This window comes from Sorex araneus, chromosome 2 (assembly GCF_027595985.1).
Source record: "Sorex araneus isolate mSorAra2 chromosome 2, mSorAra2.pri, whole genome shotgun sequence".
NCBI lineage: Eukaryota > Metazoa > Chordata > Mammalia > Eulipotyphla > Soricidae > Sorex > Sorex araneus.
The window spans coordinates 322,889,673-322,913,107 of record NC_073303.1 but is presented as its reverse complement, the minus strand read 5'-3'; the positions used below and the strand labels follow the sequence as shown (position 1 = coordinate 322,913,107).

The 23,435-nt window shown below is 41.3% G+C and overlaps 1 protein-coding gene across 3 annotated transcripts in view; it reads right to left on the bottom strand.

Moving 5' to 3' along the window:
• Positions 1-23,435, bottom strand: part of PIEZO2 (piezo type mechanosensitive ion channel component 2) — a 455,202-nt gene that overhangs the window by 15,964 nt on the left and 415,803 nt on the right. For 2 of the 3 annotated variants that reach the window (XM_055127105.1, XM_012933496.2), the window contains 9 exons: positions 17,254-17,661; positions 16,693-16,955; positions 13,742-13,920; positions 9,522-9,774; positions 6,424-6,556; positions 4,247-4,394; positions 3,936-4,150; positions 1,214-1,372; positions 20-167 (listed from right to left, as the gene is read on the bottom strand). In XM_055127105.1, the coding sequence (XP_054983080.1) occupies positions 20-167; positions 1,214-1,372; positions 3,936-4,150; positions 4,247-4,394; positions 6,424-6,556; positions 9,522-9,774; positions 13,742-13,920; positions 16,693-16,955; positions 17,254-17,661 (1,906 nt within the window). Of the gene's footprint in view, positions 1-19; positions 168-1,213; positions 1,373-3,935; positions 4,151-4,246; positions 4,395-6,423; positions 6,557-9,521; positions 9,775-13,741; positions 13,921-16,692; positions 16,956-17,253; positions 17,662-20,372; positions 20,544-23,435 lie in introns of all 3 variants that reach the window. The other variant, XM_055127104.1, reaches the window with a different exon arrangement.

Below are 23,435 nucleotides of genomic sequence, written 5' to 3'. Positions count from 1 at the left end.
GGCATTTTTAATGGCTTACTTTTTCTGACTCCCGCCAACACTTGAGGATGAATATATGCGCATAGATGTCCTCCACGCAGATCCAGCTGGAGAGACTCAGGGTTGTGTCTGTCCACACCCAGTCCATCACGGCCCTCAGCTCAGTCAGAAATGGGACGAGGCGGAACCTGGCAGAAATCAGATCTTGTGAGAGAAAAATTGTGGGGTGGCCCCAGTCTGGACTGAGACCAGAAGCTCATATGATTTTTTAAAATTATTTTAGTCCTTGGAATTATGGGGAAAATACCGGTACTAACAGCCTCAGGGACCAGTGCCACTGGTCTGCCCACTCCCCTCCCTGAGTGCTGAGAGGAGGGCACTTCCCAAACTGGTACCTTTAACCCTCACTACTTCCCTTTATGACATGGTTATTCTCTACTCCTCATCTCCACTGCTATTCTACCAGTTAGATAAGTGCATTTAATTATATACCAATATGTGGACTAATCTTTTCTCATTCCTTTCTCAAAAAAGAGTTCCACAGTAATTATGTTGCTCCATGTCAGCATTCCTCCTATTCCTTGCCCTTTCAAGGGCAAAACAATGCTTTTCTTCTTCTTCTTCTTCTTTTTTGGTATTTTTTCAGTTTTAAAAAGTTTATTTATTTATTTATTTTTGCCTTTTTTGGGTCGCACCCGGTGATGCACAGGGTTCACTCCTGGCTCTACACTCAAGAATTACCCCTGGCGGTGCTCAGGGGTATGGGATGCTGGGAATTGAACCCAGGTCGGCCGCATGCAAGGCAAGTACCCTACCTACTGTGCTATCACTCCAGCCCCCAAAGCTTATTTATTTTTTAATGAATGATCATGATTTTAAGTCTACAGTGACAGACTTACAAGGTTTTGTGATTAAGTTTCAGTCATACAATGATCGAGTACCCATTCTCCACCACTAATGTTCCCAAAATCTCTCAACGCTCCCCCCCCCCCCCCGCCCACATCTACCTCCCTATCCCCTGCCTGCCTCTGTGGCAGGCGCATTTCCTTTTAGTCTCTCTCTCTTTTTGGGTGTTACAGTTTGCAATACAGGTTGTAAGTGGCCATCATGTTTGGTCCATAGTCTACTTTCAGCACACATCTTACATGCTGGGGAATTAGGCAGCTGGGATAGAGAAGGGACCACTAACTAAATGATACTTGGAAAACAATGCTTTTCAATTGAGTGTCCTTACCCTTGAAATAGGAAGAGATTGACGTAATTATAGCTCTTTGTGAGGAAATTCCCGAGGACCCGTGTTGGGTAGCCACACCGGATTTGGTAAGCAGACAAGCCGAAGTAAAGACATTTCACAAAGTACCAAAGCTGAGCAACCAGATTCTGACTGAATTTCCTAAAATTGTGGAAATACCAAAACATGGCAAGATGTAAAATTTTTCTGATACAAAAGGACACCATTTTAGGATTTAGAAAATAATCCTCAATTTACCCTTTGGCAATTAAAATCAGTTCAACTATGCCTAAGAACTTCTTTCTCTATAAGATTAAAGACAAAATATGGAGTAAGATAATTGAACAATTAAAGAATATCTGTGAATGGTGCCTCCTGTATATTAGGGCACTATTAGTCTGACTAGGTCATATATAAAATAACTGATTGTTACCAGAGGAAAGGAGAGATGAAGATGAGTTCATTGGATAAAAAGTTCATTGGATAAAAACTGTGTGGTCAATAAAATATTAACCATTATTTAATCAACAATATAGCACTGTCACTGTAACACTGTCATCCCATTGTTCATAAGTTTGCTTGAGCGGGCACCAGTAACATCTCCATTGTGAGACTTCTTGTTACTGTTTTTGGCATATTGAATACACCACTTGCTAGGCTTTGCTGTGCGGGTGGGATAGTCTCGGTAGCTTGCCGGGCTCTCCGAGAGGGACAGGAATTGAACCTGGGTCGGCCGTGTGCAAGGCAAATGCTCTACCCATTGTGATATTGCTCCAGTCCAATCAACAAGATATAAGAACAAACCCAGGAAAACATGGGCTTAAGTATCTGAGGTCCTAAGGATCCTACATAGACCTTAGTAATGACATGTCTCAAAAATATTGATTATAAATATCTCCCTGTAGAGAAACTCAGCTTTCATATTTTAGTCACTAATTGACCATGCTCTAGCAATCAACAAATTATCATAAAAGTATCAAATACTTTGCATCATGCCCACATGAACTTTTACTTCTTCACCCCACACCCCCACTTTTTTTTTGGTTTTGGGTCACACCCAGCAATACTCAGGGATTACTCCTTGATCTGCACTCAGGAATTACTCCTTTGATTTCAGTCTCATGTGGTTTGTGTCAGATTTCTGATCTATAGAACTAGTAGGTGAAAAATTTCTACAGGGCTAAGGCCTAAGTTTATGGAAAATTTGCTGTGGCAGCTATAAGAAACTACTTACAAGCAGGATTAAATTGATTGGGTGAGTTGACCCTGCTAAAGGGACTTGCCATGGTTTAGATATTGCTGTTTTTCTGGTCTCTGTGGGGTTCCCCTGGCAGAAAATGAGAAACATCTGGAGAAACATCTGGGATGGGATAACTCAATAGTTTTCAGGTGAAACAGCAGTTTTTGTCTCCCCGCCCCTATTTTGCCTGTGCATTATCAACTCTATCCTATACAATCGGGTCCAAAAATTGCATCTTCATACCTTCTTCCAAGCAGATTTTAAAAGTAACACAAGGATGTTCCTTACTAAACTTTAAGCTGATATTTAAAAATCCCCCCCTGCCTGTCTTAGCCAGCAGCAAGAGCGGTACTAACAGCCTCAGGGACCAGTGCCACTGGTCTGCCCACTCCCCTCCCTGAGTGCTGAGAGGAGGGCACTTCCCAAACTGGTACCTTTAACCCTCACTACTTCCCTTTATGACATGGTTATTCTCTACTCCTCATCTCCACTGCTATCCTACCAGTTAGATAAGACTTTCTTTACTTTCTTTTCTCCTACCTCCTACTTCTCATATGACACAGTCATATGTCTGCTGATCCTCTTTTTTTTTTCTTTTTGGGTCATACCTGGCGATGTACAGGGATTACTTCTGGCTCTGCGCTCAGGAATTAACCCTGGAGGTGCTCAGGGAACCATATGGGATGCTGGGAATCGAACCTGGGTTGGCCACGTGCAAGGCAAACCCCTACCCGCTGTGCTATTGCTCCAGCCCCAAGTCTGCTAATCCTCTTAATGATACTTCTGAGATCTTGTTCCAATTTCTCTCTGGGTCTAGCAGGATGTAGAGATAATCATAAAATATGACCCTAGGTTTTCTCTGATTATTAAGATTGTCACCTCTTATTCTGAAAGCCTGAGTTGTATAAGGGCATATAAACATGCCATTGAATACATTTGAGAAAGCAGTTTCAGCTCGGGATTCACAGTGAATTTAGTATGGATAGAAACCTTTAACCTGTCCTACCTGTACCTGGCAATTTTGTTGTGCCAAGGAACATATGATGGTAATCTTTTGAAAGACATTTGCGTTAAAGAGGGTCCATGCTTTCAGCTGCCTAATATCATAATTTGGGTTGGAGAGTTAATATGGATAAGGCCCTTGCCTTGCACATGACCAACCTATGTTTGCTCTCCTGCATTCTATATGGTCTGCTGGGTCTTGCCAGGAGTGATACCTGAGAACAGAGTTAGGATCAGCCCTCAGTACATCTGGGTGTGGCCTCAAAAAAAGAACAAGCAGGGGCTGGAGTGACAGCATAGCGGGTAGGGCGTTTGCCTTGCACGCGGTTGACCAGGGTTCAAATCCCAGCATCCCATATGGTCCCCTGAGCACCGCCAGGAGTAATTCCTGAGTGCAGAGCCAGGAGTAACCCCTGTGCATCGCCAGGTGTGACCCAAACAAAACAAAACAAAACAGAAAAGAACAGCAAAAAATATTCGTACCTCTCAGTCACAATAGGCAAGATAAAGAACATCCAGAAGTGAATTCCAAACACGAGAATGACCTGGAAGATGACCTTTCCCAAGACAGTCTTTCTAAGGTAGAGTGCCCGGTCCACCACCATGGTGCCAAACTGAATGAGGACCATCACTAAAAATGGTCCAGGGACCTGATCCTCAGAGAGCGAAGATGTGATGTCTGCAGCTGCTGAGTGTTTCTGGGAAGGAAAGGACAGATTTAGGCCTCATTGACATTTCACAAGTTATATTACCCTTAGTCATTGAATGTCAAGGCGCCTTTGCCCCCAACCTACCCCAAAGGCCCAAAAGCCAAAGACGATGATGATAAAGTCAACCGTGTCTGCCAGGAACATGAGCACATACACATCAGTCACAGCACTGTAGTCTGGGTGGATGAGGTTGTAAAAGAACTGTCTGATGGGCACATATATATGTAGAGTCCTGCAAGACAGAGAGCACCCCGCCAGTTTGCCTCAGGAGGGAAGAATAGGAGGGCTGAACATTTTTTTCTTCTGCATCCTCCCCCAGGCTACACATCTGTCTCAGCCTCAGCCCTCCTTTTATTTTTTTTAAAAATATTTTTTACTGGGGGCCGGAGCGATAGCACAGCGGGTAGGGCGTTTGCCTTGCACGCGGCCGACCCGGGTTCGATCCCCGGCATCCCATATGGTCCCCCAAGCACCGCCAGGAGTAGTTCCTGAGTGCAAAGCCAGGAGTAACCCCTGAGCATCGCTGGGTGTGACCCAAAAAGCTAAAAAAAAAAAAAATTTTTTACTTTATAAAGTAATTTACAATATTTGATTACATTTAATATTCAAACACCAATTCCATCACCATTACACATTCCCGCCACCTTATTTTGGATGTTTCCATCCCAAACCCCAACCCCTGCCCCAAAGCAGAACTGAAATAATATATTTTGTATTGTTTGTTACAAAAAAGTGCTGAAAATGCTACAAAAAAGTTTCCTTAGAGGAAAGAGTGAGGAGATTGTTGTATTTCACGGAGGGGCCATTAAGCTCTTCTATAAGATATCACTAACATGTTGTTAAAGGTTGAGCTTTGTGTGCATATATATGTGTGTATGTGTACACACATGTATATGTATCTTTAAAAAATATTTCCCTCTAAGTTTTGTTGCCTCCTACTTTTAACCCCATCAAATGTGGTGCTGTACTCTTGGAGTATGGGTAGGGTGTATGCTATAAAGTTTCGAGCAGCTGCAAATACGGCCATATGGTCCAGGAATAGGTTCACTCGTGGGTGAGGCTTGGTCCAAGCATGTGGAGAGCAGCTATGAACAGGGCAGCAGTTGAGTTCTGGAGGTTTTCGGCTGTCAGGGCTGGGTCCCTTGGTGCAGGGAGGGGTCTCACCCACCCTACTCTGGGGTGCTCTGAATGAAACAGCCAGCCTCAGCCCTTTAGGGAGAAGTTTCTGCTCTAGTGGAAAGTTTGACATTCATGGTAAAGTAGGCTTTATGTTCCATTCTCCAAAAGGAACCACTTACTTAGATGGTGGTCTAAAGTGGTATCAAGCCCCAGAAGTTGAGGACTAAGTTTGCAACTGGATAGAATTACTCTGATTGTTAGACCTTGAGCATCCTTCTTAACTCTGCATTTAGTTATGGATAAATGTGAGTAATAAATGATTTAAGCTGCAAGTGAGAATTCGTGGGTATTCTGCCCTGAACTAATGAACTGATTTCGCTGTGCCTTTTATTACCTTGTTTTATTACCTGGCTCAGTGTATCTGCTCAGCACTTCTGATCTCTCCACTGTGTACTGAGTTCGCCCTTTAGTTTAAGGTCACATTCAGCTATGGAAATCTCCAAAGATCTCAGGGTCTGAATTTAGGCCTAATAGTGCTACATCCTCTATTCTCATTTCTTACTTGCTGAATGAATCCAAGATACTTGGGAGGGGAGAACCTGTGCATTTTGCTGGAAATATTGTATGGTGGTGGGCAAATCATATTCCACCCCAAGGCTCAGTTTCCCCTATCTCGGATGAGTATATCTCTAAGGACCTCCTAGCTTAGAAGAAAAATTCCTCTGTAAGTTATTTTTATTTACATATCTATACCTGAAAAAATAAAATTTAGTACTGGGGCATTAACCCAGGGTCGCATACATGTGAAGCATATGCTCTGTCACAAAACAATATTCTCAAGCCTCAACTCTTCTTTCTTCAGTTAGAATTTACCATGATAATGCTTGAAATTACATGTTGTGCATCTTTGAAAGTACTATATTCTGTTTAAATAGAAATAATGTGTATATAAATGCTACCGCTAGAAAAACAGAATCACATGATTTTAAAACCAATACAGCAATGGGTCATTTTATTCTGCCATAAATTTGTAACATGAGAAGTCACTTCTCTGTTCTTCACCTCTGATTTTTGTGGAATTGAGATCAGTTCCTAGCCCTAAACTAAAACCCACCGCCTGGCATTTACACACAACCACTTACTTCTTTAAGGTAAATGCTTTGGCTTTCATAAAATGTTCTTGAAGCTTCTCCATGTAGAGTTGTCTTTTGTTCTTTGGTTTGATACTCAAAATACTGCTTCCTCTTTGACTGCTGTTTTGGGTGCTGGTGCTGCCTAGAAATTAAAAGAAACCAAGATGCACTATGTGTTTAATAGGTACCTAGACAAATATCCAGCCTTTTGGATCCCCTAAGGCAAAGCAAAGGGCTGGTCTGCATCAGAGGGAGAGTGGATGCAGATGCCCAGAAAGCTTCTGAGAGTCTGGCATCTGCTCTCATTGTAGAATGTATCTCTGGCTTCTTCGTTCAAATACTGGCTTCATTCTGGATTGTTGTGTAATCTTTGGCCCAAGAAGAAGTACAACAAAAGGTTCTGAGATTTCCAGGATGAGTCCATGACCCAGGCTTTTTTTTTTTAATTATTTTATTGATTCACCATGTGGAAAGTTACAAAGCTTTTAGGTTAAAGTCTCAGTTATACAATGCTCAAACACTCATCCCTTCACCAGTGCACATATTCTACCACCAAGAATCACGATATACCTCCCTCCTTCCCCCCACCTCCCCAGCCCCCCACCCTGCATGTGTAACTGGTAAATTTCACTTTACTTTCACTTTACTTTGATTACATTCAATATTTCAACAAAAAAAATTCACTATTATTGATTTGGAGTTTCTCCCCCCTAAAGTCGATCTGCATTTGGTAATTTGTTTTCCATTGCTGAGAATGAAGAGATATGAGGTCAGGAGGCCGCACTAGCAGCAGCATAGTTTTGGATTTCTGTATTTTAGTATTTTAGTAACTATGTCCAGAGAAATGTCTGCCAGGAATCGCGACATTTTAAGCTTGTACCTCTCAGCTACTTTATATTCCACATATGAGTGGGATCTTTCTATGTCTGTCTCTTTCTTTCTGACTCATTTCATTCAGCATGATACTTTCCATGTTGATCCACTTATATGCAAATTTCATGACTTCATGTTTTCTGACAGCTACGTAGTATTCCATTGTGTAAATATACCAGAGTTTCTTTAGCCAATCATCTGTTTTCAGGCACTCTGGTTTTTTCCATATTGTGGCTATTGTAAACAGAGCGGCAATGAACATGGAAATGCAGATGTCATCTCTACTATACCTTTTTGCCTCTCCGGGATATATTCCCAGGAGTGGTATTGCTGGGTCAAATGTATTTCTAACTTTCTAACTTTTTGAGAATGTCAAATGTATTTCTAAATTTCTAACTTTTTGAGAATCGTCCATATTGTTTTCCAAAAGGGCTGAACCAGTCGGCATTCCCACCAGCAGTGAAGGAGAGTTCCTTTCTCCCCACATCCATGCCAACACTGGTTGCTTTTGTTTTTTGGGATGTGGGCCAGTCTCTGTGGTGTGAGATGATATCTCATTGTTGTTTTGATCTGCATCTCCCTGATAATTAGTGATGCTGAACATTTTCTCATGTGCCTCTCAGCCATTCGGATTTCTTCTTTGGAAAAGTTTCTGTTCATTTCATCACCCCATTTTTTGATTGGGTTGGCAGTTTTCTTCTTGTGGAGTTCAACCAGTGCATTGTATATCCTTGTTATCAACCCTTTATTGGATGGGTACTGCATAAATATCCTTTCCCATTCTGTAGATTGTCTTTGTATTTTGGTCACTGTTTCTTTTGAGGTGCAGAAGCTTCTTAGTTTGAGATAGTCCCATTTATTTATCTTTGTTTCACTTGCTTGGCCAGTGGCGTGTCAACTTTGAAGATACTTTTGGCTTCAATGTCGTGGAGGGTTTTGCCGACCTTATCTTCAATGTACCTTAGGGATTCTGGTCTGATGTTGAGGCCAGGCTTTTTTTATGTGCTAATTTCTCTAACTGTAAAACAAAGATGATTTGCGCCACCAGGACCTTTGAGAAAAGTGTGTTGGAAAGTGAGCAGACAAGTGTGCAGAGAGGGCTATAAATACAAAATCCAAGAGTAGCTATCCAGTATGACTGTTTTAGTAAACAACTATGTAGTGAGGTTAAGCTGTTCCATTAATTACACTTAGTTATTCTTTGGAAAAAATCATATTGATAGCACTCTGGACACAGGTGCAGTCTACGGGGCATGGTTTACATACTAGCATGTGGCCAAGAGTAAGGGTGTGCCAGCCACTTCCTACAGCTAATAGAAGATGTGGGGTATTCTGGGCCCTTCAGGAAGGCTCCACGTGCTACACACAATTGGTCACGGGTTTGAACTCAGGACTTTTTGAGTCAAAAACACAAAACATGAAGAAAAAGGAACCTTCCATTCACTCTTAGTGGGCAGGTCAGCTTGTTCAGCCTCTGGAAAACAGTAAGAAGACTTCTCAAAAATGAAAAAAATTTGATTGCCCATATGGCCCAGCAATCCCACTTATTGACTTCTACCCCAAGAGCCCAAAAGTCCTATTTCAAAAAGACATTTGCACTCCTATTTACAACGCAGTGCTATTTATAATATCCATGATATAGAAACAACTCATGAACCCAATAAAAAATATGAACAGATTTAAAAAAAACCTGTGATATATATACACAGTGGATACTACTTAGCTATGAGAAAAAATGAAATTCTTCAATTTACTGCTGCAGGCATGGAACTGGAGCTATCATACTGAGTGAAGTCAGTTATACAGATAGATACAAAATGATCTCCCATATGTGGATATGAAGAAATGCAGTAAGAAAGCAACAGATGATCAATGGGAACAGTCCCTGAGGACAGTCCAATGGACCTGAGTTAGCCAAGGGGAGTGGCAGGGAGCTGGAAGTGGATTTTGAGACCTTGTTGGAGGGACACTGACTGTGTCATGGTGGGTGTGGAGTAGGAACATTGTATGCCTGAAGCCTTATTGTTGACACTATTGCAAATTGATGCCTGAATAAAAATTATAAAAGAAAAATATACACACACAACACACACATACCCACACACACCACACCACAATATCCACGTTGGGTTAGCAAGCTGGCAACCCCTGTCCTACTGGTCCCAGAAACACAAGAAACGTACAGGGCCTGTGTTGCCACTTGTGGACACCATGCAGCCACATATGACAGATACCTCTTTTGGACCTCGTTGAAGAAAAGCTGGACCCTGGAGAAATCTGGGAACTGCAGTCTGAGCGTTTTCTCCGGATGGCTGTAGGCTGCTCCGGGAAGGACACATGCACAGACTCCACAGATGCAGCCAGGTTGATGGATTTCAAAGAATCCGAGGAGGCTCTTCGTCCATGACTGAGTGAGAGCTCATCATCTGATTCCTCCTTTTCCGTGCCAGTGTCAATGATGTCATCCTCATCCCACAAACCATGGCACTGACAAAAACAGGAAAGGCCAAGTCAGGCTTCTATTTAGCTAAATGGGCGGGCAATATGCCCCACCGCATCTCATCCATTAAACTCGTCCTCACCAGCAGGACAGCAAACGTCAGATGGGATGACACTAACATTGAATCATAGGACAGAGGAGAGTGTCGCACACCCACACACAGAAGGGGAAATGTGGAGGTAATGAAGGTTGATGAACTAGATGGATCCGGTACTTTCATGACACATCAAATCACCATGATGCACATTAAAAATATCTTACACTTTTGGAGAAGGGGTGAGTGGAACAGGTAGTTTGGTTTCAGAGAATCTCTCAGGAGATTCAGGAGGCAACTAGATCTTTGGTGGTGGGCCTGTGTGGTAATAAGTTTGTCAAGTTTTGATGCTGTATTCCTGACATTTATAGCATTATAAAACAAAGTTGCTGCAATAGAAAAATACACTAAATATAACAATTGTATTTGTAAAATATACTTCAATTAAAAAATATGGGAAAACCAAGAGAGGGGAAAGAACTATAAGAAAGCTTATTATCTAAAATTTTCTGATGGTCCCAGTAGGGTAGAGATGAGGGGATACAGATCATTAGAGGCTGACTGATAAGTTGATCTGGAGAAGGATAATAGCTGACAGGCAACGTGAAGTTATCACTTGACTTGTTCCTTGAGTAGAAGAGTGTTTTTAGAACATATGTCTCTGAGCTAAAATATAGCATTTTAAAGTATCAAGTTGAAGTATCAGTAAAGGAATTTAGCCTCACCACCTCAGGTTTCCTAAATACTATATATTTGTGTCATGATGCCATTTAGTGCCCAGTGAGATGTGAATTTAGAATCACTCAAGGCTGGTTCAGAGACAGGGCTTCAAATGCTTGGGGGAAAAAAAAGAGTGATTGCCTCTATGTGAGGTAGCTTGTGAAACATTCTGTTGAATCTGGATTTTGCTTCAAAGGAAATTAAAAAGGACGGGAAGTGCAATTGCAGAAGAGAACAGAGACAAACCAGAAACCTGGCTGGAATAAGATGCTATGTGGACCACATGTCTGCCTTGTGCTGCTGTGAGACCAACAATTCCAATAATGGCTCACTGCACCCGAGCACCCAGACTGCCAAACTATGCCTCTATTCCAATCCCTCCTCCCGCCCCCAGATAATCTACTTTGGATGATAAAAGCTGCTGAAAAATTTGCCAAAAACTAGCTGACCATCAACCAATTTAGTGACTATCTCAATTTGAGAAGGTCATCTAATTTAAAGGTCATTAAATGAACAGAAACTTTACCAAGGAAGAAATACGAATGGCCAAAAGGCACATGAAAAAGTGCTCTGCATCACTAATCATCAGAGAGATGCAGATCAAAACAACCATGAGATACCACCTCACCCCACAGAGACTAGCACACATCCAAAAGAACAAAAGCAACCGCTGTTGGAGAGGATGTGGGGAGAATGGGACCCTTCCTCACTGCTGGTGGGAATGCCGACTGGTTCAGCCCTTCTGGAAAACAATTTGGACGACTCTCAAAAAATTAGATATTGAATTCCCATTTGACCCAGCAATACCACTGCTGGGAATATATCCCAGAGAGGCAAAAAAGTACAATCGAAACAACATCTGCACATGTATGTTCATCGCAGCACTGTTTACAATAGCCAGAATCTGGAAAAAACCCGAATGCCCCAGAACGGATGACTGGTTGAGGAAACTTTGGTACATCTATACAATGGAATACTATGCAGCTGTTAGAAAAAAGGAGGTCAAGAATTTTGTAGTTAAGTGGATGGGCATGAAAAGTTTCATGCTGAGTGAAATGAGTCAGAAAGAGAGAGACAGACATAGAAAGATTGCACTCATCTATGGTATATAGAATAACAGAGTGGGAGACTAACACCCAAGAACTGTAGAAATAAGTACCAGGAGGTTGACTCCATGGCTTCGAGGCTGGCCTCACGTTCCGGGGAAAGGTCAACTCAGAGAAGCGATCACCAACTACATTGTAGTCGAAGGCCATGTGGGGGAAGGGAGTTGCGGGCTGAATGAGGGCTAGAGACTGAGCACAGCGGCCACTCAACACCTTTATTGCAAACCACAACAGCTAATTAGAGAGAGAGAACAGAAGGGAATGCCTTGCCACAGTGGCAGGGTGGGGTGGGGGGGAGATGGGATTGGGGAGGGTGGGAGGGACACTGGGTTTACGGGTGGTGGAGAATGGGCACTGGTGAAGGGATGGGTTCCCGAACTTTGTATGAGGGAAGTATAAGCACAAAAGTGTATAAATCTGTAACTGTACCCTCACGGTGATTCTCTAATTTAAAATAAATAAATTTAAAAATTAAAAAAATAAATAAAAATAAAGGTCATTAAATATTTATTTATAAATACATTGCATGGAAAACAGTCAATGAATGGAGTCTTAAGAACAATGTTTCAGATTTTCATAATGGGGTTAAAATTTTGATTGTTGCTTTCTTTCAAGTTGCCTTTTTTGTTTATTTTGGGGTCACATCCAGTGGTGCTCAGAACTTACTACTAGCTCTTCACTAAGGGATCACTCACTTGGGGGATTATATGGGATGCCAGGTTCCAAATCCTGTTTTTACAGGCAAGGCAAGTACCCTGCTCACTGTATTATCAGACCCTCCAATTTTTTTAAAAGTCTATTTTGTGTAGAATTTTAACATAGATTCATTCACTACTTTCTCAATTGGGTGTATAAGTTATATTTGGGAACAAAAACCCATTTCTCTTCAGGTGATGACAAGCAGGTCCTGGGGTAGAGCATCCTGTTCTTATCTTGAGAGTGGTACAAAGGATTATCTCAACAACGATCTCACAAAAAACAGCCCTGGCTGACCACATCCATTAGTATAGAGATTAACTAAAAAACTAGTGGTTTCAAGATATGGCAACAACCTGAGTTTTAACACAAAAACAAATAAATGGGCAAAGAATCTGTCCAAAGGCCAGAGATATTGTACAGTTGGTAGGGCATTTATCTTGCATGCAGCTGAATTGGGCTTGATTCTAAGCACAACATATGATCTCCTGAACTCTACCAGGAATGATCCCTGAGCTCCAGAGCCAGGAGTAAGCCCTGAGCACCACCCTCCCTGATCTCCACCCCCCTCCCCACACAAAAATAAAGCGCTGTCCAAGAATAGATGAATAGATGACTAAATAAATAGATGACTAGTAGAAAAAGAAGCTTCAGCATATACACACTTGGCCATACGAAAAAATGAAATAATACAATGTGGATGGCACTGAAGGGTATCATGTTGAGTGACATCAGTCCAAAGCAGAGTTACAGATACAGAATGACCTTCTTCTGATATTGGATATGAAGAAAAATAGTAAGGGAGCAACAGATGACCCAAAGCAACAGAGTTGGAAGTTTGGTCTGCAGAATGGAGCTTACCTGGTAGGGAAGGGGAATGGTGGGTATGAAGGGTCCTTGGGTGGGGCACTGGTTGGAGGGAATTGGTACTCTGGTGATGGATGATGTTTGTATGAAACTATTAGTAACAACATCGTAAACATGAAAAGTAAATACACTATAAGAGCATCTCTATTAGAAAAGAAGCAGGCAAATTTGGGACAGAGGCAAGAAGCAATTCACCCCAAACTATAGCTTGCTGATAGTCTGACTTTAAACTGGAATAAAATTCATATTTTAGGCATTAAAATATTGTACAACAATCCAAAAAATTCCTACCAATGTGGATTAATCAAAATATTTTCTACTCACAGGTGAAGTATGAGAAATTTAGCACAAGTTCCATTGCTGAGTATAAAATATAGGAGAAAAAGGTCCACTCAAGAAAATCAATTAATTTTTTAAATCACACAAGAGGACATCACCCACTGTTCCCTCAGCTACACCAGATATAGGGTTCTGGTTCTTCAGGGATCTGACACGGGCTGCCATGACTAACACAGCTGGCTATTAACATACCTTCAAAATTGATCGGTGGAAGAAAAGAGCCAGCAGCTGAATGAGATCATAAAGAACATAACCTTCCTTCTTTTCCACTCCTATGATATTTGGTGGGTGGTAAGGTTTATCTTTGTTTATTTCCACATTCTTATTCCAGGGAAAGAACCCAAATTGGAAGAAGTATTTGACCACAATTGCTGCCTGCACATGAATGACAAAATTAAAAATTATTATTCTTAAGAATTATTATATATGAGTAGCAGAAATGTGAAACATTAAGAAAAATTCTATTTGACAACATTGATGATAGGAATATTCACATTTATGTGGAATCAGAATACTAATGTCTTCACAGATGTGCAGACACAGGGCTCTTGGGCCAACAGACAGCAGTGACATTGTGTAAACAACTTTCTCTCCTTTTGAGGAATTTAATACAAATTTATACTGATCTAACTAGACAATTTTATAATTACTCAGATATAGTATATGATTTGTACCAGAATGAACGGAGTTTTAAATTTATTTTTTATTAATTTTTTGGGTTTGGAGGCCCTAAGTGATGTTCAGAGCTTACTCAGGGATCACTCCTGACAGGAATGGGTGAACTATCTAGGGTCCTGGGAAGGGAATCCAGATAGGCCACATACAAGGCAAATGCCCAACCCACTGCACTATTGCTCCAGCCCCAAGGTGTTTTTACTTTTAATGTCTTTCTTTAATTTGGAACCTTGAACATATCACAGTTTTGATGTACACAATTTTCACTTTCCTTCACTCTCTTTCTTCCCACCATTCTATTACTCACTTGAAGTTCTGCTCCAGAAAACATGAAAGTAAACGAGACAGAAATTGCCAGCTGTGCTGTTAATGAATTCAGAGTGTGGACATTTTAGAGAAGTGGTAGCTAAGATAGGGCAAGTGGGCAAGAACATGGTTGACTTTCATTTGTGGATACCCCTGACACCTATAGCATTTGAACATATAGGTAATCACACATTTAATTGCCATATATGCAATTCATAAATAAAAGCACTCTTCAAAGTTTTTGTGAACTAAAATGTCCCCTGAGCTCCATTCTTGCCCCTTCTTCTCATAATTATACTTATGCAAAAAAGAAAAACTCAGTCTTTATTTTGCTGAACAGTATTCCCACATACTGGCACAAAAATAAAAGCCTGGAGCTTTCTCGTGCACACTTCCCTTCATAAGCTTTAGTTTGGTCAACATTTAAGCTTCTCCTGTACCAACTTACCTTCAACCTCAAGCCATCATGTTCATTCAGACTCAAATTTTAAATCTCCAGCAGAGTTATCATAGTTTTTTGACTGATATCCATCGCCCCAGTTTTAATCTTATACAAATTTAGCAAGTACAACCCTTTTCAAATTCTCCAGTGTCAAGCTTGTAAAGTCTGGGACCCAAGTCTCCTGGGCATTCCTGCTCCTTGCACTGTTCCTCCAGTCCCCGCCTGCCTCCCAGCTTCATCAGCTCTGGATGCCAGGTCATCCTGGTCTTTGCTTTTTTGTAGTGACTGAGCTTCTGTTGATTTTCACGAGTTGGTGACCTGACACCCATTCTGTGATATTCAGTTCTCAGTTATCTTTTGCTGAGAAATCACCATGATCAATCTCTCCATCCTTCCATACTACAAGATGCACAGCACAGCACCTTTGTTTAATTCTTGCACCATCTTTAAGTTCTGCCTTGTGTTCTAGGGCACTTCTTTGCTTACATCAATCAGACATTTGTTAGATGATTCTTTGATTTGTGTAACTAGTGTAATAGATAAATGTGTGGCTTTACATTGTTTACTTTATTATGGAAAAAGACACCCAATGTCTATACTTTGAATAATTTTGAGATAACTTGATTTTAATTTAACCTAATTTAATATTTGTACTTTACTCTTGAATTACTTCTACATCTGTATTTATGAACTCTGAATGAACATGCATCATATTATTCCTTAAAAAGCAGTTATGGTATCATTGGGAATGAAAACTCCTCTTATGACCAAGCTAAGAAAGTTCATCTTCTTCATAAACCTAAAAACATAAAAAATCTTGACATTCAAGCCACAAAACTCATCAAGCTTCCATTTTTTTTTTCTTGGTGGGGAATGGGTGGTGGATGGACACATCCAGCAGTGTTCAAAACTGACTCCTGGCTCTGTGGTCAGGAATCATTACTGGTGGTGCTCAGGGGACCATATGTGGTGCTGAGATTGAACTTGGTTTGTCTGTATGCAATATAAGTGCCTTATTCATTGTCTTATTTCTCCTGGCCCTTTACATTTCTTTTCTGAGGCTTTTTAAAATCTCAGAGTTAGGGTTGTCATGGGAATTTGTGAGCTAGTATTTAATAGAGATGGTTAGAAACGTGGGTCAGACAATTGGGAGGTATGTCTCTGACAGCCCCAGGTTTGAAAACAATGAACAGGCATCCTCCCTTTCTGCTATTTATATTATTAAATGGATATCTGTATAATTTAGTGTTTTGATGAGTGGCAACTGAAGTAGGAATAAAAATGGAAAATATTAATGTTGGATCCAACTACTCAAAATGCTTACTGTATTGTTCAACTCAGCATCCATTCATAAAATTCCCACCAGCACCAGACACTATATTTAGTTCTGCCAGAGATTGTCTTTGAACCCTGGAGCAGACAACTTCAGAAATTTGTGGGCCACTCACAGTTGTGTAATGTGGGTCAAATATTTAACCTCATTAAACTGTTCCCTTATTTGTTGAGGGTGAATTATACTTCTCTCTATCTTATGGGAGGTATGAAGCATGAAAATATATATAACATTTTGTGTATAAGTATACCTAAGATGGTTGATTATTCTACATAGTTTTATGTGAAAACTTCAGGTAAAATTCTGTCTAATTCTATATGTAAATATGGGTCAGGTCCCCCTAAAGTGACTGCCCAGATGAATTTGGAGGAACATTCCATCCAAGACCTACCTCTGTATAGATAATGGCCATCATCCAGAACCGTCTGCTGGGCCGAGGGACAGACAGCATGGCCCAGAGGAAGATCAGAATGGGAAGCACAAGGGTGATCACGGAGGCAGAGACCATGTGGTTGAGGATAATCACAAAATAGCACACCATCTCTGAGCGGGCCACCAGAGTATTGTACATGGCATAGAACAGGAGTAAGAACCGGGGCTGGCCAACATAGAATTTCTCAGATTCTTCAAGCTCATCATCACGGAACATCCTGTTGAAATAAACAACTCAATTCATTCGTCTTCATTTCTCCCAATCATTGAGGTGCATCTTGCATGATCATTCTTGTCCCTCCCCCAGACCTAAGTCCCTTGTTTCTGGTGGAGGCAATCCAGCATTACACAGCGTAAGAAGAAATGTGCACATGAGTGGCTGTTTTAGTTTTGCTAGTTGTTTTTCTTTTGGACCCACAGTTGAAAATGCCGTATCTGCCACCCACATCTAGGTGGACATGTGTTTTATGGGTGTTTCTCCAGGTACTAAACTACAGCAAGCAGCCCCAGCCTTACTTGTTCAGCAGTAACTCGCTGGCTGTCAGCTCGTGGGTCAGAGGGGGCAGGATGCTGAAATCCAGCCTGTCGGAACGACTGTCGTCAGGGCTGACTGCCATGTGGTTCTGACCTCCGCAGCCATCTGGAGAGCCGAAGGACAGGTGCTCGAAGCTGACCGCCTTGCTGTAGGAGGGGGGCACCTCCACATCACCCTCCTCAGTGGAGTACTGGAGCAACTCCGTGTCCGGGGTGAGGCCCACCTCCTCCTCTTCAGCAATCCCCTCAGGGCCTACATCCATCTCAGTTTCTGCTCCCTCTTCAGGGCCTGCAATGGCCCCTACCTCCTCGTCCTGCTCGGTCTCCACCTCCTCTATAGTTTCTGTGGTCCCCTGGCGTGAGTAGAGCAGGGTGCACTGTGTGGGCTCACTGTCAAAAGAAAGGGGTGGGCACAGACCCTGCTTGAGTGCTCGGTATTGAACGCCTCAGAATCCCGCCAAATTTTCAGGATACCTCAGCACTCTCAAATACAAAGCCCATGGCAAGTGTGCCAACTCATGTCCGATTTCCTCCTACCCTTTCACGGTCTGTTCCTCCAGGAGGTGATGTATGGTGTGCAGAGACTGCACACAAATGCTTCCAGTGCAGTCACACAGATGGTAGAAAACCAGGCAAAGTCATTCAAACCACCTGGACACAAAAGTATTTACAATACTTCCAAGAGTCCCCACCATGGGTCCAGTGTTGCTTTCCAAAAGGAGACATTGTTAGCATAGCAGACCTCCCATTACAGGGATTTTTAAAAGGGGTGATTGGGAAGCAGAAGTTTGGTCTGTCAATATTGGACTCTGATGTATTTGCCTCAGTCCTATGCAGTGAACCTATCTTGGTCTACAGGGAGATGACAGGAACTCTTAACTGCGCAACTATATGTTTTATCAAATCTAGCCTATTTTTTTTTAGCATTTGTTCTTTGTTTTTACATTCCTATAAATGCTTATAGGAATGACTAAACTTTCACCATTTTTTTCAAACATTGCTGTCTACTGGGGTCCCTCTTCCCTTGCCCACCTGTGGCACCTTTCCCCGAGGATGCTTGCCAGGATTTCAGGGTGCGCTCCTTTACCCTTTCCTCTCAACATCTTCAACTTAGTGTCTTCTTCTAGTTCCCACTGCAACATTCTTTTCTTATTACTTTCTCTAAACCCTTTCTCTCCACTCTTGTTTCTTCAATTTGTCATGCTATTCTGTTCTCATACATATCCTCCTCTCCTTTCAGTGCTTTTTTACTTTTTTTGTCACAAATGGTGATGATCAGGGGTTACTCCTGGCTTAAGCACTCAGGAATTACTCCTCGAGGTTCTCAGAGGACCATATGGGATGCTGAGAATCGAACCTGAGTCGGCTAAGTGCAAGGCAAATGCTCTCCCCACTGTGCTATCACTCCAGCCCCACTTCTTTACTTTTTAACTCTCATTGACAGGTTCACAAGAGAAAAGTTGAAAATAAAATATAGAGCAGCCACACCAGTGAAGTTTATGGCATGCCTTTATCATGGTCTACTTCGGATATATCCAGCCACTGAGGGGGATAAGAAGCCGTGGGATTTAGCAGATGTAGGACTGTGATTTGTTAGATTCTGAAATACGTTCTAGTCTCTGAATGGCATATATAAGCACTTATGGTTCAAAAACATTGAGATTCTCAAATGTACAGATATTACCCATTTTGCTTGTCATAGGCATTGGTGCCGAAGTATCAGTGAATGAATGAATCTCTATAGAACATGTCCAGGCATCCTGAGTGTAAGAGTTGGATTTGGTCCTCTTGCAGATGTTTAACATTCCCAGATTAATGGCTTTTAGAATACCGAGTCAAACCAGAACTTTGCAAAGACTTACCTCAATTAGACAAAGCTTCCTAGGAGGAAATTGTTAAGTCAAGGGAATTTTCAGACCCACTGGAGCCAACCCCACATCTGGTTCAAACCGAATTCTATCCAATTATAGGCATGGTCTCTATAGGTTTGGATCAGATCTGACCCTGAAGGGCCCAAGGTTCCTTCAAGGGTCAATAAAGCAGATCGGTATATCACAGTGTGAAACATTTCAACCGTTTCACATGGTCAGCACCAGACCGTTGCTGTCAACAGACCCTGTTGAAAACCACTGGGTTAAACTTTTCACAGGCCATCAGAAAACTTCTGCAGATCAGCACTGGTCAGCCACCAGTGATTGAAAACCACTGGCATGGTACATGCTGCCAGATGAGCTCTCAAGTAGCCAAAGCAGTCCCTTGAACACCATCCCAGCCTCCAAAACCACCTTGTCAGTACAGATAGCTGCCAGCAAACAGAAGTAAATGCCTTTTGATATGCCGCTATCAATAGTCAAAAGGAATTCTCTCTGTAATTAGATTATTTTGGCATCAGAATAAGTTCAATGTGGCTGATGCTTCTGTGAGGGTAAATCAAACAAAGAACTTCTGGGTTGTGTGCTGTTCATCTGTTTTCTAACTGCTTAATTTAATGAGAACATAGAAGTATTTTTTTCTGGACAAAAACCATTAGGGTCTATAAAGATAATATTTTCTATCATATTGTATACTATTCCTTAAAAAATAGAAAAGGGTATTCTGGTATTTTGAATTTTATGTCAGTCATAAACATAAACACAATAGATTTATGCAGTTTTAACTAACATGACAACATGTGGCAGGCCTTGGATTTTTTTTCCTCCTGTAGATCTACTGATGAGCATCTTCGATTCCTGACTTACTTTCTCCCTTGTGGGCAGCTTCTAGGCGCTCTCAAGCAAGCAAGAAACACGCTTATCCCTTTTACAAAGGGAAAGTGTGACATACTTACAAAATGGAGCACAATGTTTACATTTTAGAATTTTTAAAAAGAAACTCCTAACAGACAAAAACTCAAGAACCAGTTAGTTGAAGAGAATGCTGTCCTGGGCTGACCAGTTCTGTCCCAGGCAGGGCAGTGGCTGTGGTTTTGTCAGTCATGCAAATTTTTTAAAATAAAAATGAGAAAAAAAAAAGAGAACACATCAGATGAACTTATATTTGCAATGACTCGAAGGGGTAAAGGTGATAGAATTAAGAAACAAAGCATGCACAAGTGTAAGCACCTTGATGCTAAACTGCCACTGTCAGCTGATGAGGAGGACATATCCATGCTGAACATTTTACGGAGCCTAGGACGTGCACGCTCACTTGTTTTAGGAACAGTTTCTGGTCCATCTAAATCATCAAGGGTAGACTGCCTTGAGAACAGCAGCGTGGTTGCTTCAGTGTAGCAGCTAGCAGCGCAAACAGTTACAGAGACACAGTGTTAAAACACCAGTGGAACATCAGTTTACACATGGATCAAATGACCAACACACACAGCCATGCAGCAAACCACACACGACATGGACACCAACCGCCAGAGCGGGCTCAGGGATAGGAAAGGACCTGTTTGGCAGGACAATAAAACACAGTAGCACAGATTTTTAAAAATATTAAGTAGATATAGGTATATACTGGCTAGTGATACATTACAAAGTGTTACTCTATAGATGGGACAAGGAAATGGAATAGTCCCAACATTTCTTTCAAAGAACAGAGTTCATATAACTTTGCAGCTGTCTCTTTCTTTATTTCTCTTACCAAAGAAAACATGCTTTCTTTGGGGCTCCACGAGTTTCTTGAGAGAATTTCACAACCAAATTGCTCCAGCAGAAATCGTCTGCTAGTGTCAAAAGTATACACAATTTATTTTTTTTTTTTTAGTCTCCAACACGAGAGAAGGAAACTCAGGAATGACCACAACAAACTGAATTTTCCACCTCATGTTTTTGAGTGATATTCAGTTAAGCCAAACCAGATGCCTTGCGTGTAAAAGAGATGCTGGTTTGATATGCAACAAGATATAAACCAACATCTGAAAAAGGAAAAAAAGAGAAGGAAATAAAATGGTACAAAGAAAATGAAAGAAATCTAGCAATGGCAGGGTCATTTTGTCTGTTAACTTTTCAATTGATCTAATGATTTTCATTTCCCTTCAGAGTCAGGTTTAGGTCTTGAAGAATGTCTTTGAGGTGAGAACCTATTGGCTTACATCCTCATTTCTTATAACCTAATGGAGCACCAATAAAAGAAAAATGGAAGGTAGATTCAGCACTGAGATGTTATTGGGGTCATTACCATGGGAGAACAGGCAGTTACAGTAGAGGCAAGATCCCAGATAGTCATGTAGTCTAACCCCCAAGAGCCTATGAAATGGGCTGCTGGAATATTCATCTTTCAACCCGAGAACTTATGACCTGGATGATGTTAGGGAAATAATAGGCTTTTATGAGACACGATGGCTGATTTCCTAAATGAACATCATTATGAAGCGGCCTGGCTAGGCCTTCTGTTGTCCAACCTATAGTCAGTGATGGCAACCATTTGGCAGGTAACAACTTCTGGGGGTAGTCAGAAATCAGAACCACTCACTCCTGAAACCAGTTAATGGTCTCTTCAAGTTACAAGAGCTTTCACCAATTCCGTGAGTGCTCTAGTGGGGTCATTCTGCTGTGCACCTGGGTTACAGAGTTAAGGCAGGGACTAGGCAATGCACACGACCAATAAAATGGTCATAGATGAGACAAACAGAGGGAGGGAGGAAGAGAAAGAGAGAAAGAGAGAGAGATAGAGAAATAGAGAGAGGGAGGGAGGGACAGAGACAGAGATAGAGACAGACAGAGAGAGACACACAGAGAGAGACATAGAGAGAGAGAACGAGACAGACAGACACTCTTTTTTTCCTTTCAAAAAGGTCCTATCTCCTTTTGAAGTCACCCTATCATCTATATGATGAGAGGCTGATGGCAACGTAAACTAGAAATGCCCTGGGCAAGCACCGGGAGAATCATCTCCCTGTAACATCTTCTGTGACATTAACCAGCTGCTGAGTTTGAAAATAATCAAGTCTCATCTTTGGGTCCCCCTTTTTTCATCACTTATGAGATGAGATGAGGGAACTGGATCTTTGACTTTCATTTCAAATTTCTAGAGATGTGCTCTCAAGGCCTTCATGGGGTTTGCAGGCAGAAGGCTACGTGCACTCTCTCTCCTATAATACTGTTTAGATCTTACACAAGGGAACAGATTGCTCTAATTCCAAAGTTCTATTAGCTTGTTCTCTCTTTGGTAGGTGTCACTGTCACAGCAGTACACTTTCAGAACTGGAAGACGATATGTGGGTGATTTGTACTGCAACCAAGTGGTCAACAAAGGAAGGTGAGGGCAAAAAGCGAAAGAGGAAGAGAGGAAGGGAGGAAACTGTATAATAACAGAATCAGATAAATAATATAAACTAAGTTCATAGAATGATTGATTGTATCTGATTTTACAAAAAACCTAAAACTAAGTAACATCAGAATTCCATTTTGCACCAGGATTTGAAGAAACCAGATAATTCCAATAGGTTAAAGGGAATAAAAATTTGTTATCCAATCCCATTAACTGTATCCCCAAAGGTGAAAAGGGGTGCCATTCCCACCCAGAGTAGGTGGGTGGCTCATCGGATTGCCCACCCAGTCTGGGGCTCTGAGTGTTTCTCAGGGGATGCTACTGGACTGACTGCCCAATGATGATGCAGGTAGCCAAGATCCAACCAGCCTCAGAGTCCCTTCCAGCTCTCTTTCTAGCAACCACCAGTTATCCACATAGATAACATGGACAATTGATTAGTTATAGGCTTGAGAGTTTTCTAAAGCAGAGCAACCAGAAGTGCTCTTTGATCATTAGAAAAAGCAAATTGTTAACACTTATTAACAAGAAACTACCCTTCTGTAGTTCCAATTTCCTAAGGCTAAAAATTAAAACTTTTATTAAAAACTATTTAAAAGATAGTTTTTCTTCTAGTGAATGTATTGATTAATTATCTTAAAATTAGGGGATACCACAATAGTCTTTGTTATAAGCAACCATTTGAATAATTGCCTCTTACAGATATTTCTCATGAGTTCTGCAATCTTAGATTAGGCTTAAAGACCCTTAAGAGATTTTCTTCCTTTTTGATACTTATGATTGGTTATTTTTTCAATTGGACATATTTCTCATTTGTTAGGGTTCAAAGTTATAAATACAGAATTCATACAAGCTTATGTTCCACTTATTTTCTAATATTCTCTTTATTTTTTTGTTTCAGAATTATATTCTGG